The sequence below is a fragment of the Eutrigla gurnardus genome (genome assembly GCF_963514095.1).
Source record: "Eutrigla gurnardus genome assembly, chromosome: 10".
NCBI lineage: Eukaryota > Metazoa > Chordata > Actinopteri > Perciformes > Triglidae > Eutrigla > Eutrigla gurnardus.
The window spans coordinates 27,106,934-27,123,402 of record NC_139924.1 but is presented as its reverse complement, the minus strand read 5'-3'; the positions used below and the strand labels follow the sequence as shown (position 1 = coordinate 27,123,402).

At 44.9% G+C, this 16,469-nt stretch overlaps 1 protein-coding gene across 1 annotated transcript; it reads right to left on the bottom strand.

Moving 5' to 3' along the window:
* Window positions 1–30: 30 nt before the first annotated feature.
* wdr81 (WD repeat domain 81) lies at window positions 31–15,858 on the bottom strand. Its single transcript, XM_084018674.1, has 12 exons — window positions 15,626–15,858; window positions 14,462–14,958; window positions 7,409–10,959; window positions 7,209–7,316; window positions 6,923–7,122; window positions 6,665–6,846; window positions 5,507–5,672; window positions 4,980–5,145; window positions 4,052–4,882; window positions 3,816–3,961; window positions 3,503–3,685; window positions 31–1,715 (listed from the first exon to the last, which is right to left on the bottom strand). Exons 2-12 carry the CDS (start codon window positions 14,821–14,823, stop codon window positions 1,389–1,391), a joined length of 6,222 nt encoding a protein of 2,073 aa, XP_083874800.1. The 5' UTR covers window positions 14,824–14,958; window positions 15,626–15,858; the 3' UTR covers window positions 31–1,388.
* Between the last annotated feature and the right edge of the window lie 611 nt (window positions 15,859–16,469).

The window sequence follows — 16,469 nt, the reverse complement described above, 5'->3', positions numbered from 1 at the left end:
GACACAGGACTGGAACATAAACAACAAACATGGAAGCAACTTTTTATTAATCCAGTTAATAAATATGCGTTTTCAAGGATTTTTTTGTTTCTTCTTTTGGAACAATCGTAACCAATAAGCAATAATGCAAAATTGTCAAAACAACGTTTGTCGGGGGTGTTTTATGATTATTGAGCTTACAAAAACAAAAGACAAAATATCACGAAAAAAAAAAGGTGTACATTTATCAGAGCATTTTGAGCTTTGGGCAAATAATTAGAAAAGTAGACAAAGTGTGTTTTACAACAAGGACAGCGGTAAAATCATACAAAGGGGAGAGCTTTGATTGTTTGAGAGTTTTGTTGAGTTTGGGTCAATTTGCAATTAAACAATGAGGAGCAAGTTAAGCCACATTTAAAAAAAAACAATCAATTTATAATTTTTTTCCTCAACACATTCACATGCAGCATGTATCTGTATGTGTTTCTCTTGGCATCGACTGTTTCCTATGTTAGCTTTTGTCGTCATAAAGTGGTGAGTCTAACACACGAAATCAACAATCTCTAAACACGTTTTTAAAAATCCCCAAAGCAACTTCAAGTAATTTATTAGTGGATAAAAACATTCAGGCTTTTAAAATCTGAGTGAGAATCCAAATGTTACAATTCCGGCCATACTTGTGCAGTAGAATTAAAGGCTGTGCATCAGTAAATTGACTTTTTGTCCAGCGTCTGGGTTCTGAGTAGATGCACCGAGACTCGAGGACTTTCATTGTTTTCCCGACGTATAAACGCTCGACGGTGAAACGACTCTTATGAAACACGGAGTAACGCCAACACAAACAAATCATTTGATCTACAAATACTGCATAGTTTAATCAGTGCATTTGGATACGCATGTATTCTAACATCGAGGGAAATTAAAGTTGAGGTCAATGGTTTGTGTTTTTCTGCTTTTTTTTTTTTTTTTTGGTGTTGGTATGCATCTATTTGGGAAAGTGTAAACACTACAAAAGAACCCGGCTCGGTTCCACCTTCCTGAGCACGTCTTCCGATTCGTTCGTTTGAACAGAATAACTAGTCAAACGAATAAATGTAAGAATTTCCCAGTATATTCTTTCTATACATCTATAGGCTTTTTTCTTTTTTAAAAATCATGGGATTTACTGTACATGATGGATGTTAACTGCGTGGCACAGATTTCCTTTGCTCATTATTTGGGTGCCAACAAAACTCGTAGACGTGAAGCTTGTATGTACAATGCCTTTACTTGTGCTGATTTAGAGAAAGTGCCCTTCCAGTAAAATTGACCTGAAGCACAGGAGAGAGGACAGAGAGAGAGACACCCGGTGTCTTCAGGAATAAAACACTTTCGTGGTTAAGAGTGTTAGGCGTAGCCGATGGGAGCTGCTAAGCTAGCAGCCGGATGGCCCCGTTCTCGGAGCCCAGCAGCAGCAGCCTCTTAGTGGGCAGCACCGCCAGGCTGGTCAGAGTGCCACGGAAGTTCTCCGAGCTCAGCTTTGTGCTGCTGACGGGGCTCAGGGAGATATCCGCCATGGAGTAGACCCCGATCTTGTTAGCCACCGTGCCGGTCACGATCTCGGGGCCGTAGAGGTCGAAGGCGTGGATGGGGTCGGACTGAGACTTGTACTGACGGAGGGGTTTGTGCTCCATTTCTTTCCACACGGCGAGGGTGTAGTCGGTGGAGGAGCTGATGACCAAGTTTCCTTCTGCAGCCTGTAAAAACACAAGAGGAGGTCACGAGGGTCTATTTTAGTATCAATGATAAAAGAACAGATGTCATCCTTTATTCATGCAGGAGGACCTTATGATTTATGATTGTCCTATTCAAGTTTAATTTTTTTCCCACTAAAATATAAAATGGGTAAAGCAATTATGATTTTTTTTTAATAAAATGTAAGGTAAAGTATTCAAGTGTCATTTTAAGCCTATTTTAATGGTAATTTGGATAATATTGTGCATAGCTTTAGATTTAATTTTAAATATTATATCACTATCCCCACAAACAGAACCTGTGTTAGTTAAATAAGTTAAATTTCATTATCTTTTTTTTACTAGATTATTTTAGTATTCATTTACAAAAAAAATATATATTTAGAATAATCTAAAAAAATATTTGTCAATTTCCCAGGTTGATAAAAAACAAACAAATTAAGGGGGAAGTCTGAGGAGTATGACTGTGCCAATGGGAATCACTGTGGTCTTTCTAATGAGTAACCTGTGTTCATATTTGCCTAAACTTGTGCCTTTAAAACTAGAGATACAATCCTTGACCTAATTTGGGGTTAAATAAAGTTTGCTCATCCTTGCAGCACTGTTGACAACAGACCTGCTGGGTACAACTTTCACCATCTCTGCACCACTTAGTATCGCTCCACCGCTGCCTTCAGGGACCGCCACAATAAAAGTCATCTTTTTATCAATATGTATCATCAGCCACGACTTTTGGCTTAAAGTATGTGATGTCGTGATGTCTTACATCTATTGTCGGACAAATTGTTTTGGGAAGGTACTGATGTCATGCAATAGCTCAGGTTTATACATACTACCATATATGGCACTAACTCATGATTAAATGACCTCAACCTATTAAATTAGAGGGTGAATGCTCATTGAAGAGCAGTATTCCTCTTCCTGACAACTGCAGAGGGCTGTAATATGGGTCAACTCAAGGTACACAGATACAACAGCCATGTTGGAATGCATCAAAGCGCCAAAACTTACAAATCAGCTAACGAGGGCCAAAACGAGCTCTCTCCCCATCTGGTTGTTCAAAAGACACAAGATCTCCTATAGAAACCATATAGAGATCATCCAACCCCCTTTAAACCCTTTCAGAAAGCACAACTCAACAAAGTGATGCAGCTTGTATTTGAACAACAGTATAGAGAGCGACCCGCCCAGTCATGTGACAAACTGCATCACCCAGAATTATCTTAAATCAAGTGACGAGCAGATCATCTTCCAGTAAAGTTCGCACCCCAAAAAAAATCAAAAAGACTACCCACATATTTATTGAACATCTGTAACTGCTGACTAAAGTGTGTGACGAATAAACACGGAAATGTGAATTTGCAACACTTTTTCCAAATATAAAGTTTTTGAAAAGATTCACATAGGCAGAGGACCAACTACCGGGGTGCTACTGACCCAGAGCAGCGTCTGGCAGGCATTTTATTTAGTTTTCTTTTAGCAAAATCCCTCTAGTGAATAGTTACGCTGTGTTTATATATATTTTGGGCTTTTATTGTGAAAGGTAAGAACTGTAGGAGTAGATCTGGTATGTGGAAGGAGCAATGAAGTTCTTCGTGTTGTTGTTACACTTTAATGTACATTTTGAATATCCATTTCACCCAATGTGATTGGTTGATACCTTTATTTGCTGCGTGAAAGCTCAGAAAAATGTACCTCATTGCAAAAACAACAGTCTGAAAAGATACATCGACGTATGAGTTAATTGCACATAGAGGCAAGAGTGAAGGCCTTGGTTAGAGAAAACACACCTTCATTTGGAGGATATCTCCCTCGTGAGCCGGCCAGCCCCTCAGAATGAGTCCGGTGCGTGCGTCCAGCAGAACAATGAAGCCGGACGAGAAGGCTGCGGCCACCGTGCGGCCTGAAGGGCTCACCGCCAGGTAGCGGATGAGGCCGGCGCTCACGTTGTTGTACGCCAGACGGAACTCATGCTGGAGACACAAGGAGGGGGAGATGTGTCACTGTCGAGTCTGACACAGCTCTATAGCGGAGAAGCCTGACTGATTTGATATAAAACACATTGATAATTGGCAGAAGGAGCCTGCTAAGTGAAAGTGTTACCTGCAATCCAGGTTTGCGAGGGTCGATGAAGCGGAGAATCGAATCAGCGCTGCCAAACACAACGCTGCAGTGTGGCGCTGGCATGGTGGTGACAGCCGTAATGGGATTCTTCCCATCCATGGCTTCATACGAGCGGATCTGCTTGCCTTAAAAAAGGACAACAATGACCCGTTTGAATGAACGACTAGAAAGCTTTTTCGAGTTTTAGATGCACCATTCTAATGTGAGGCTCTTACCTGTGAACTGGTCCCACAGGTGCACGGTACCATCGCAGCTGACGACCTCCTGTGAAGCCTCCAGCTGGCCGACGTAGAAGATGGACTTCCGGTGGTCGGTATACGTCAGCCGAGGCTCCACCTCCTGCGTTCCATCCCCGTGGTTATACAGCGGCCAAAGCTTCACCGTCTTGTCTTTACTTCCAGACAGGAAGTAATCCTCTCCTGCGAGCGGCGCCAAACACTTCGTGGTGCCCGAGTGGCCCAGAAAGCTCTGCAGCCGTATCTGGTGGAAGTGAAAATGTGGATCCTGCTGGTTGAGGCCGATCTCGTACTGCCAGTAGGCCAGCCAGTTGCCCTGCAGGGAGCGGCCGCTGCGAGGGAGCTCCTGCTTCAGGGCGCTGTCCTCCGGGGTCGGGCCCGTCACCCAGGAGGAGGAGGACGAGAAGGAAGCGGCGCCGACGGACGATGTGGTGAAGGTGGAGGCGGAGGTGATGATGGGCGTGCCGTGGCTGGAGCGTCCCCACGAGTTGGCTAAGCCCAGGCTGGGGCCACCGTCGTAGTCGGTGTCCCGGGACACTTGGATGCGGTTTCCCACCAGGTGGCTCCCAAACGTGCCCGACTCGGGGGCGGAGTCTCCCAGCGAGGTGAGGCTGGACGAGGGCGCGGGGAACGGGCTGCCGCCCACCCGTCTGCCGAAGGGGAGACCCGAGGAGGACGGAGGCAGCTCCGCCCTCGACGGGGCTGTGAGGTTCGCCTCTGGACCCCCCCGACGCAGACTCTGGTGGTAGGACTGGGCCAACTGCCAGACCAGCTCGTGGTTGGGAATCAGCTTCCGAATTGCCGTGTCACCTACAGAAATCACAACGGAACATATTTGAATAAATCGCCTTTTTCCCCCGATTGGATAAGGTGTTTAAAACATGGCACAAGACGAGGCGTTTCCGACCTATGAGGCAGTAGAAGGGGATGTAGGAGGCGTGGGCCATCTCAGGGTTAAACACAGTCTGTAGCTCGTCCAATACGCCCAACTCATACGTCACGGTCGACCCTTCAGGTGTGCAGACGTCCACAACCGTCACATCTCCCACAACTCTGCGAGGGGCGCTGTCCAGCTGCATTAGAAGCAAGACAATCACCACATCTGTTTCCCCCCAACTCCATTTCAAAAAGACAACAGATGCAACGACATGAAGGAACTTTAAATTATCTGATGCAACAGGAAAAGCCACCCTGCAATGCTCACAGATGCATATTCTGTCTCCCTCCGTCTGTCAGAGAGTTTGAATTCCAAGTTCCTGACTCCTTTTTATTTTCAACTGCCTTTCTGTCATTTGTTTCTCTGCTCTGTGTGACAGATCTGCTTGTTGAAAGCATTCTGGAAATAAACTCGACATCATGCTTGTCAGTCTGTGTGTGTGTGTGTGTGTGTGTGTGTGTGTGTGTGTGTGTGTGTGTGTGTGTGTGTGTGTGTACCTGGGGCTGCAGGGAATGCAGCAGAGAGAAAACGGCAAAGAAGCGACGCAGCGTGTCAGCCATGTGCTGTTGCACCATCTCCCTCCCGATGCGCAGACAGATGAGCGCCATCAGGCTGAGCGTCTTGAGACAGACGGCGGTGCGCGTCTGCACCCCGCTGGGGAACCTGAGAACAGCAGAACGGCAGCAACTGAGCAGAGGATGGATGACGAATCGTCTCTTAGATTCTTTATAATGATTTTATTCCTTTTACTATGTGAATCTTATTGGTCAAACATGTGCAACCTATGTATTTGCTCACTTTGTTCGGTGGATCCACTGTATTCCTTTGCATTCTATTCTATTTATTTACTTTAGTAACTTATTCCCTATGTATTTATTGTGTGTACTGTGTTTTTGTACTGTGCCAGTATGCAAGCTGCTGAAATCAATGCCCCTGGTGGGATTAATAAAGTTGTCTGAGTCTGAGAATCTACTGTGGCCCGGTTTCTGATCATACCATCCTTTTAAAAAATGTTTTAAAACAGTTGAGCATGTAAAAAGCAAACCAATGGGCCCCATTAACCAAAATCTTCCCATGTATTTTTTTTGCAGGGCCGTGTGCACACACGGAAACACGCGGATATTCCTGCAAGAAGTGAACGCCACATGAGCCGTCATATTTAGAAGCAGCAGATGTGGATGAAAAGTGTTGAAGTGTCAGACTAATGTTTATTTCTTTTAAAAGACCATAATGCTTTGTATAATACAGTGATGATGGCGATTAGTTTGTCTGGGTGGAATTAATGACTATAAGTGGATGATTATTATAACTTCATCATTATTCCTCATGCAGATTAACACCTAATTGAAGTATTAATGTGATGAAACAGACACTTTCACTATCGACTGAATTTTATAGACTAGTTTTAAATGCTTTTCAAACGACTGTGTATTATAATTCATATATACTATAATACAAACTTCACTGTATGAAATAGTACTGTGGAACTGTGGACCTGAATAAAACACAATAACGGATCCTGTAGATTCTGTTCTTACCCAAGAAGAAATCCCAAATAAGAAACCAAAGAATGGTTGGTGAATGAGGCTCATTGTTAATATGAATAACACTATCGCATGTGTATGCGCTGGGTTGAATGTGTGTGTGTTATTTACCCCATACGGGGGGTGGTGAGCAAGTCCAGTAGCGGCAGGAGCACATCCTGGTTGATCTTCATCAGCATGTCCATCAGAGTGGTGTCGGACAGAAAGACGATGATCTTCTGTGTGAGGGCGACTGCTCCAAGCAGACTCGCCTCCTTCCGCGTGTTCAGACGCTGCGATGGCGGTGGAGAAACCTGGAGATGCACATAAACGTGAGCTCAAAGCACATTTTGACAAATAAACACCAGCTTAATGCAACGTTAAACGTACCAGATATCCTATATAAGGCAGGTACTGGTAGGTGAGTACAGGCTCTCCGTAAAGTTGAGCTATGTAGATGAGGCAGTCCAACACGGGTCCGGCTGTCTGGTCACCAACCACAGGTTTCTTCTCATACACGCTGCCCATCCCCACACTCTCCAGACTGCTCTCCTCAGAAGCCACGGCCACAAACTGGTGTTTCTCAAGTCCTGCAAGGCAGAGAACAATCTATGAGTCAATACTGCAAAATATAAATGCATAAATGAGGCAATTTTCACGCTGCACATTTACATACCAAGGTAACAATTTGTGAGCAACCGCAGCAAGTTCCTGGCTACGTATCGAGACGTCACCGTCGGTCCGAGCTTTGCCGACAGCCACCGAACTGTTTTGCAGACTGTATCTGTGTGTGATGATTAAACATGATTCAAATAATTTCACATTTTATCAGTTAATCAACCAATGATTTCACAAAAACCTCAATCGTTCACTCACCTAGAAGAATCTTATGCTCCTTCTCCCCAGACTCTTCAGATTGATCGTGGTCATCCTCCTCCTGCTCTCCCACAATGCCTTTCTCCGTCTCTTCCAGCGTCATCCCGTTCACAAACTCACCCTCGAGAGTGGCGACTGTCGCTCCTGAGCAACCGGAGAGAGTGAGCTCCAGGCTGGCACCAGTAGGGTCGTCCGCCCCCTCTTTACCCTCATTAGTCTCAGCCACCTCCTCTTCCTCCAGCTCTCCTCCCTCCTCTCCCTCGCTGGCGTGTTTCAGGTCCTGGCTGCTGTCGGCCGATTTGAGACTGGCTCGATCCCGCATTGAGTCCCCGTCGTTTAGCGAGAGCTCACTCGTGCTGCTTTTGTCGCTTAGTTTCCCCACACTCAGGGACTCCTGGTCTTGATCCTTGGCTGCGGAGTTCTGGCTCTGCTGTTTCCCAGCACCTCCCCCACTGTAGAACCCATTCTGGAAGTCCTCTGCCTCAGACAGAAACACTTGGTCACTGAGACTGATGCCGGACGAGTAATCGACCATCCCCGACTCCCCCCCGACCACGACTCCTCCACTGCCACCGCTACCGCCTCCCATATTCCCGCTAACGGACCCAGAAGACGGCCGCACCTCCCCACACTGAAAGTCCTCCTCCTCTTCCTCTCCTAGATTACACGTGCCGCCCCTCAGCCCTTTGCCAGCTTCCCCAGCAGAGCCTGAGATGCAGCTTTCAAAGCCAGTGATGACCTGCAGCACATGGGGGAGGAGGCTGGACAGGAAGGCCTGCAGGCCCAGCCTCACAATCAGCTGCAGAATGAAACAGTCAGTGTAGAGATAGAAACGTCCTCGCAGGCAGTGAGGGTTCTCATAAACGTTGATCAGTGGCTTCAGTAAGTACTTGTTTGCATTTCTGGGACCCAGTACTTTGGAGATGGGCTCGAAAAGGTACCAAGCCGCATAGACAGCGGTGGACTCCTCGAGCATGAGGGCTAGGATGAAGGGCAGGAGAATCTCCAGACCCTCAGCTGTGATGTTTCCCCGCAGCAGTGTCTCAAGCTGCTGCCACAGCTGAAAGACAACATCTCTTCCCTGAAGACTACACGTGGTCTCCATTTTGGCGTGGTAGGAAAAGATAAACTGGTGAAGTGCTGCAAAATAGGAAGGGAAAGGAAACGGGGTGATGATCGAATTGAGTAACTGGCAGGGGTGTGGGGGTGGGAGACCATCGCGGATGGGTTCATATTTGAAAAGGAGTGGACGTGGGCAATCTGGTACTTCTCGATGTCTTGTTCCAGAGTGTTTCTCTATTAGCAGCAGTGTCTCCAGAGCATGATGCAAAGACAGTGGCACATCACGGAGGCTGGCAGAGCACAGCTTCATAACAGCTTGGAAACGCTGTCTCAGGGGGGAGCCTGGTTTCAGTCCTCTCAGTTTAGAGGAGTAGAATATCTCAGCGATGACAACGCCAAGGGCCTGCATGTCTCTTTGGTAGAGCTGTGTAAGAGAAGGTAGAGATTCAGTTACGACGCCATCTCTTGTGCAGTCCGTGGATCCTGCATGGTGACGTACGTCAGCGTGCAGACTCTTAACCAGGAAATTGTTCAACTTCTCCAGCTCTTCCAAAGGCTGCAATGGGTTGAAGCCTTCGGGGAGGACAATCTTGATTTCCTCTGCATTGGCGGCGGTCACCGGCCCCTCCCCGTGTTTTTTGTTCATCGGCCCACCTCTTTGTAACATGGCACTGCGTAAACCCGTGCCTAAGCCGCTTGTGAAATCACCGGGGAATGAACTCGGGGACTGAGATAAAATAAGTGCTGTGTGCTCCCCTCCCAACTTTCCTCCCGCCGTACTGATGCTCGGCATTGGCACAGAGCAGGACGCAGAGCTGGACGAGCCAGCGGACGCCAACGAGTCCAGAGCTTCCATACCTTGTTCCAGCTCTTCATCCCGGTCTACCATGGTCCAGCCACTGGACTCGCACCCCATGGACTCTGGCACAACTCCATCCACGGTGTCAGCCGCGGTGTTGATTCGAGGGATGTGTAGCGAAGGCACATTAAGAGCGGCAAGGCCAAGGAGAGGAGGTTCTGCCGGGGCGTACTGGGAAGAGGATAAGCGTGGCGGGTGTGGTTGGTCAAACAGCTGAACTACACCGTAGGTAGTCAGATTGGTGTGGTTGTCCACCAGGTGCAGGCACACGTTCTTGGCCTTGACAGCTTCTTTACCAGACAGCTTATAGCCAAATGTGAGATCTATCCAGTGATGCAAGTGCTGGGAGACCTCTCTGCTCTCCAGAAGGCGCCGATGGACCTCGATAAACTCCTCGCACGACTTGCACCAGGAAGGCACATCCAGGTCTGGCATGTCGGGGTGGATGGAGCGGAAGATGGAGGGGTCTGTGTAGAACTCTGGAATGCACTCATCAGGGGTCCAGCTCTGCATGCGCTCCATGCTGGCTGGGTATTCATTGGGCTCCCACTGGGATCTGACATGGCTGCACAACACAGGCTTGGGTGTCTGCCGGGCTTTGTAGACATAGTAGGTTATGTCTGAGAGCACATCGGATATGTGATGAGGTACATGGAGATGGTCAGGCTGTCCAGCGCCACCAGCACCTACAGAGCCACCCAGGTCTCCACCTACACCGCCCCCACCGACCGCGTTACCCACTGCAGCAGCCAAAGCCTCTTTGGTCATCTCATACGTAAAGTCCAGCTGCTTATCCCCTTTGTTGAGCCGAAACTTGGACCTCCTGAGATCTCTGAATTTTCCAAACGGCACAGTGAAATCAACCACCCAAGGCAGCACCGGGTGATAGTTAGGGTCTCCTTCTCGCCGTCCCGCTAACCTGTTCAGCTCCATCAAGTAGCGGAAGTTGCTGACTCGTCCGTGGACCCAGTCCAGAACCAACTTCTTCAGGCCATCAAAGCAGTCTTTGCAAAGTCTTTTGTTTTCTTGGCTCACGGGTGAATTGTTCCTTGGCAGGACACTTTTTGGCACTTGTCTGCCAGTAACATCATTGCTTGCGTCCCCTTCCAGCCCCAGTCCCTCGTAATGGGCTAGGTTGAGTTTGAGTCGGCTGCAGAGCTGTTCATCTACCGCTATGTCCTGCAGGGAGAGCTCTCCACAAGACAGACCTGCTGCGTGACATCCCTGCAGGGCCGTTAGTAGCTGGTAGAGAATGAACAACACTTTGGCATGGCTGTTAGCAAGCTTGGCTGGGCTGAAGGAGACAATGTCATGGAGTGAATACTGAGTATAAGGTAGAACAAGGTAGAGCATCTCTGCCGTCTCCAGCAGACACTCTGCAGGCAGAACATTCGGACATGGATGCTCTGACTGGGACTTTGAACAAGACGAACTGTGTGGCAGGTAGTTTTCCTTGTCCTTCTCTCTGGCTGGAGACAGGGATGGTGACACTCTGTCGGATGAGATGAACGTGGAATTGAAGAGCTTCTGTAAAGCATGACGCACTGCATCTACAGCTGCAACATGCATCTGCCCATTGGCTCCCGCATATGTCTGCACAAGTTTGTTATGAGCGTCACGCCACAGATTCCTGAAAAAAAAGGGGGAGACAAAAGATTGATTCATTCCTTTCTCAAATATGTTCAACTCAACTTTGATATTTTTAAACTCATACATAAATCTCACACGTGTTAGCTTTAAGTTCACTTCAAACAAGACATTTAACGTATTGGGGATTAAATTAACAAGCTAAATAGATCATTTTTACTTTCTCACCACTGGAACCTTCCAAAAACAACAAGCAAGAGTGAACATGCCTAATGTCATTATGAGTGCATGATTGAGCGGCCCCACCAACAGTGGATACGAAATCCTGTCCTAACCAGAAAAGGTAGCGATGAATAAAGCTTGTTTTTACACAAAAAACAAACACACAGACACTAAAAGGAATCCACAATCGCAAGTACATTTATGTTGAAGGTAATCTGATATTAGGCCTACAGCTTGTGAATATTTTGATTACTAATTGATCTAACTGTTATTTTTTGATCAGGGTCATTCCGTGTCATTTCATCAAATGCCTCCCACCTGACCATCTTAGAATGTCATGAAAAAATTTGAGTACAAAGACACACTTGTTAATAGGACAAATCCAAAATATTAGGTCTCTACTGTCAACAGTTTTCTCATGAAACATCATTGAATGAAGGGTAGTTTAGACGGTTTTTGGCATCATACTCTGAAAAGCCATTTTTAAACGGCATTATCTGGAAAACTATCTCACCTGTGGCCTTCAACATTTTTACAGTGTACATCTGTTACTAATAGCTTCCAGACATGAAATATCAGGGGTGTAGCTCAATGATAACCTAGTATGGTAGGTACTTAAAATGAGGCTTGTTGAAATAAAGTAGTACATTTGAAGAGTGGCTGAGCTCCCATTTTTACAGATAAAATACTTCTATCACTTCTGCCTCTATCTCTGGTGTTATCTTAAACATTCTACAAAATATGGTCTCTCTTAGATTATTAGTTTCACAGATATTAAGGCTCAAAAATGGAAGTTAACACATCTTTGCCCAACTTCAGAGTCATATTCCAAAAAACTGACAACACGTATCAGGTCCAAACTTACTTTTTTTGAAAGATCATATTCTTGTTAAAATCATATTAAAAGATTGGGAGGGTGTTTTGCCTCATTTTGTCGCAGTGATTTTTTAAAGATCCTGATATTGGTGGGGTTTTTGTGGCTGGTTTTGGTACTGCATGTCCTAATAGCCTACCAGAAAACATCACAGGAGGGCAATTCAAATGTGTTTTTTACCATTTACCAAAGACTTACATGTGCCTAAATGCTACTGATAAATTTAGCCTTACGAAAACATTAAAATGTAGCACAGTTGTAGTTACAGAGGCAATAAGTCCTTGAATGTGAGTTAAACATGGTGAAAGCAGCTTTTAATGTCTTAAACCATGAACAAAAATAACATAATATTGAAGACTGTACATTTTGTCATACTTTAAGTATATAAATACCACAACCAAATCTTAATTCTTATCTTAATCTTAATTTGAGCATAAGATTTTACATTACAGTACAAAAGTCTCCAAAGTTTGATATTGAATAACAGTTTGTCTCTATGCTCACTATGAGGGATCACACATTTTTCATCTTTTAGATCCAATTCCTTCGTCACATTCATTAATTTGGCAGTCAGTTTAGAAATTGTCTAATGTACATCTCTGCTCTGTTGTGCTCATCTTTTTTGATGGCATACATGCGCCCAGTTACTGTAGAGGGAACGTCAAATCTTGCAATTCTATGCTGCAGTGGAACATTGCACATCTTCTCTTCTTGGCCAGTAGAAACTCTTGGCAGGGCCATGTGGGTGCATGAGCTGAACCAGTACATGGGGGGGTTTAGCTCAGGAGGTAGAGCGTTCGGCTGGCAACCGCAAGATTGCTGGTTCGATCCCCGGCTCCTCCTAGCTGAGTGCCTGGTGTCCCTGAGCAAGACACCTCACCCCAATTGCTCCTGACGAGCTGGCTGTCGCCCTGCGTGGTTGACTCCGCCGTCAGCGTGTGAATGTGTGAGTGAATGGGTGAGTGACAGTCATTCCTGTAAAGCGCTTTGGAGAAAAGCGCTATATAAATGAGGCCATTATTTCTGATCATAACTCACATATTGTCTCATAGTGAGCATAGAGACAAACTGTTATTCAATATCAAACTTTGGAGACTTTTGTACTGTAATGTAAAATCTTATGCTCAAATTAAGATTATTATTTGATTTAGTTGTGTAATTTATATACTTAAAGTATGACAAAATGTACAGTCTTCAATATTATGCTATATTTGTTCATAAGACATTAAAAGCTGCTTTCAGCATGTTCAACTCACATTCAAGGACTTATTGCCTCTGTAACTACAACTGTGCTAAATTTTAATGTTTTCGTGAGGCTAAATTTATCAGTAGCGTTTAGTCACATATAAGTCTTTGGTAAATGGTAAAAAACACATTTGAATTGCCCTGCTGTGATGTTTACTTGTAGGATAATAAGACATGCAGTACCAAAAACGGCCACAAAAACCCCACCAATATCAGGATTTTAAAAAATCACTGCGACAAATTGAGGCAAAACACCCTCCCAATTTTTAAATATGATTTTAACAAGAATATGATCTTTCAAAAAAAGTAAGTTTGGACCTGATACGTGTTGTCAGTTTTTTGGAATATGACCCTGAAGTTGGGCAAAGATGTGTTTACTTCCATTTTTGAGCCTTAATATCTGTGAAACTAATAATCTAAGAGAAACCATATTTTGTAGAATGTTTAAGCTAACACCAGAGATAGAGGCAGAAGTGATAGAAGTATTTTATCTGCAAAAATGGGAGCTCAGCCACTCTTCAAATGTACTACTTTATTGCAAAAAGCCTAATTTTAAGTACCTACCATACTAGGTTATCATTGAGCTACATCCCTGATATTAAATGTCTGGAGGCTATTAGTAACAGATATACTCTGTAAAAATTTTGAAGGCCACAGGTGAGATAGTTTTCCAGATATTGCTGTTTAAAAATGGCTTTTCAGAGCATGATGCCAAAAACTGTCTAAACTACCCTTCATTCAATGATGTTTCATGAGAAAACTATTGACAGTAGAGACCTAATATTTTGGATGTGTCCTATTAACAAGTGTGTCTTTGTACTTGAATTTTTTCAGGACATTCTGAGATGGTCAGGTGGGAAGATTTTCAGAAATTTGATGAAATGACACGGAATGACCCATCAATAATTTACTCTGTAAAAAGTCAGAAAATAGTAAAAATAAAAATCCATAATTCCCCGCATATGTTCCCAAAGCAAAATGTTTTGTTTTTCCTGAACAACAATCAAAAACCCACATTAATTTAACAAGTAATCACTCTCAATATTGGTGCAGATTAAAGATTCGTCACTCAGCTTATCGATTAATCAATTCATTGTTTCACCTCTTAGTTATAAGTTCGCAAATAATAGTCAATTGTAATGGGAATCTTCTTTCAACTGTGAGCCCAGATGTGGATTATATGATATCACCGTATGTGTAGTACCTGACGTTATGTTGCGACACGGACTGCATGGTTTTCACGTAAGAATCCTGTGACGTGAATTCCATTTGTTGACGGCACGGGTCTCTGGCCAACCTGTAGCCCAGCTTGCCTTTCCTCAGACCCTGGATGCACACCCGCGTCCAGCCGGGAGGCAGCTTCGCCTGGGAACACTGGAGGTATGTGCGGATTTCTGGCTCGCTGATGCTGTCGAAGCGGGCGCAGCGCATGATCCTCCTCTCCCTCAGACCCATCACCCAGCGCGTGGGCACGAGGGCGATGAGCTCCCTGGGACGGGGACCCGGTCCTTGCTGCCGCCGATCCACCCCCAAGTCTTTCTCTACCGCACGTATCAGCCAATCCATGGTGGAGTCTCCAAAAGATCAAGTCCTGCTGCGTAATGCTGCGACTTCCTGTCTCCCACGAGGACGACTTTCAGACATCCACGGAGGAAGAAATCAAAGTCATCGAGAGCAGATCTCCTCTTCCGCCTAATCCCTCTGAGGAAAACAACGGAGAAGCATAAATGGACAATTAACATGGACAGTTCTCCATTAGAGGACCACTCAATATACAGACAGACAGGGCAGACAAGTAGGATGTGCCCTGATGTTTCAGTTCAGCTGTGATCACGTGACATGTCTCCTGCTTCCGGTCCATCAACACAACACATCTAACGTTAAACCGCTGGCGACATTTTCATTAAAGTAGATTTAAACTGGAAACTTCCCCACAAGCACACGTACTTAGTGACTAGCTAGCTATCTAGATGTTTAACTCACTTTTACTCACGATAAAGTTCTAGAAGTAGTTAAAAGTTCACATTGATTTCGTTAGCTATAATGCTAGCTGGCAACGTCCAAAGTCCCAATTTAAAACAATGCATGTTTTAAGCTACACATGACACATTGAGCACTAAATGTATTTTAGCTCATGAGCCCTTTCACGTTATTTGTTGTCTGAACGGGGAAACCGAAGGCTAACGTTTATGGGGAAGTAACGACAACTTGGCGCTAACAGTTAGCCTGACGAAGAGGCTAACGTTACGACACCAAAAAGCCCGTATGTACCACCGTATTGACACAAAGCTAAACCAAAACAGCCACTCTGGTTAAAAATGTAACTCCACTGTAATTACACAACAATATGTTTAACAATTTAGCTCACCTCTCACCACTTTGGAGCGGTTGACAGTTAGCTAGCTAGCTAGCTAGCGTGAAGCTAACGGCGCCAGTCTCGCGCATGATTCGCTCGTGCATCGGTGCCTTTTATGAAACGAGGAAGAGAAGCAGCGGGGAGACGTTTACTTCCACCATGTTTTCGGACGGCGGTCAGTCAGAGGATGTTTTTGTTTCTGAGCTAGTCGGAGCCATGTTTTAAGAGACACCTCACGTGACACAACATCAGCCCCATCTCATGTGATGCTGCTGAGGCTGCAAGACAGCCACTTCTTCTTCTTTGGAGGTTCCACGGTGTCGCATTACTGCCACCTCCCGGTGTTAGGTAGCTACTGCAGCATGCAGTTTGTATTACATTTTCCAGCACAGTTTCCTCGCTTATTTCTCACAATGCATACTTTAATTTGAATTAAATAAAAAGTGCATTATTTAATTCAATATATATATATATATTATATAATTTTAATATAATACACTATACTACTATACTACTACTTTTATCTACTCAGGGCCACTTCTTAGATGACCCGCAAATAAGGTTTGATAAACACCAGAAGTCATTTTTTGTAGAAGCAGAAGGAGATGTTGCGACAACCACCAAGGAAAAAAGAGTAGGGGGATTTAATTTTGCAATACAGCCCATCCTCCTAGCAAACTACAAGGCCTATATCGCACTTAGAAAAGCAGAAAAGCACAATAGGTAAATACATATTTGCTTCGAATTCCTGACTGGGATGCAGTGAGAGTGATCTCCACAAGGTGGCGTTATGTCTTCCATTTCATAAACAAATCATTCAACAGTGTCATCCATGCAAATACAGTGTGTAGATTTG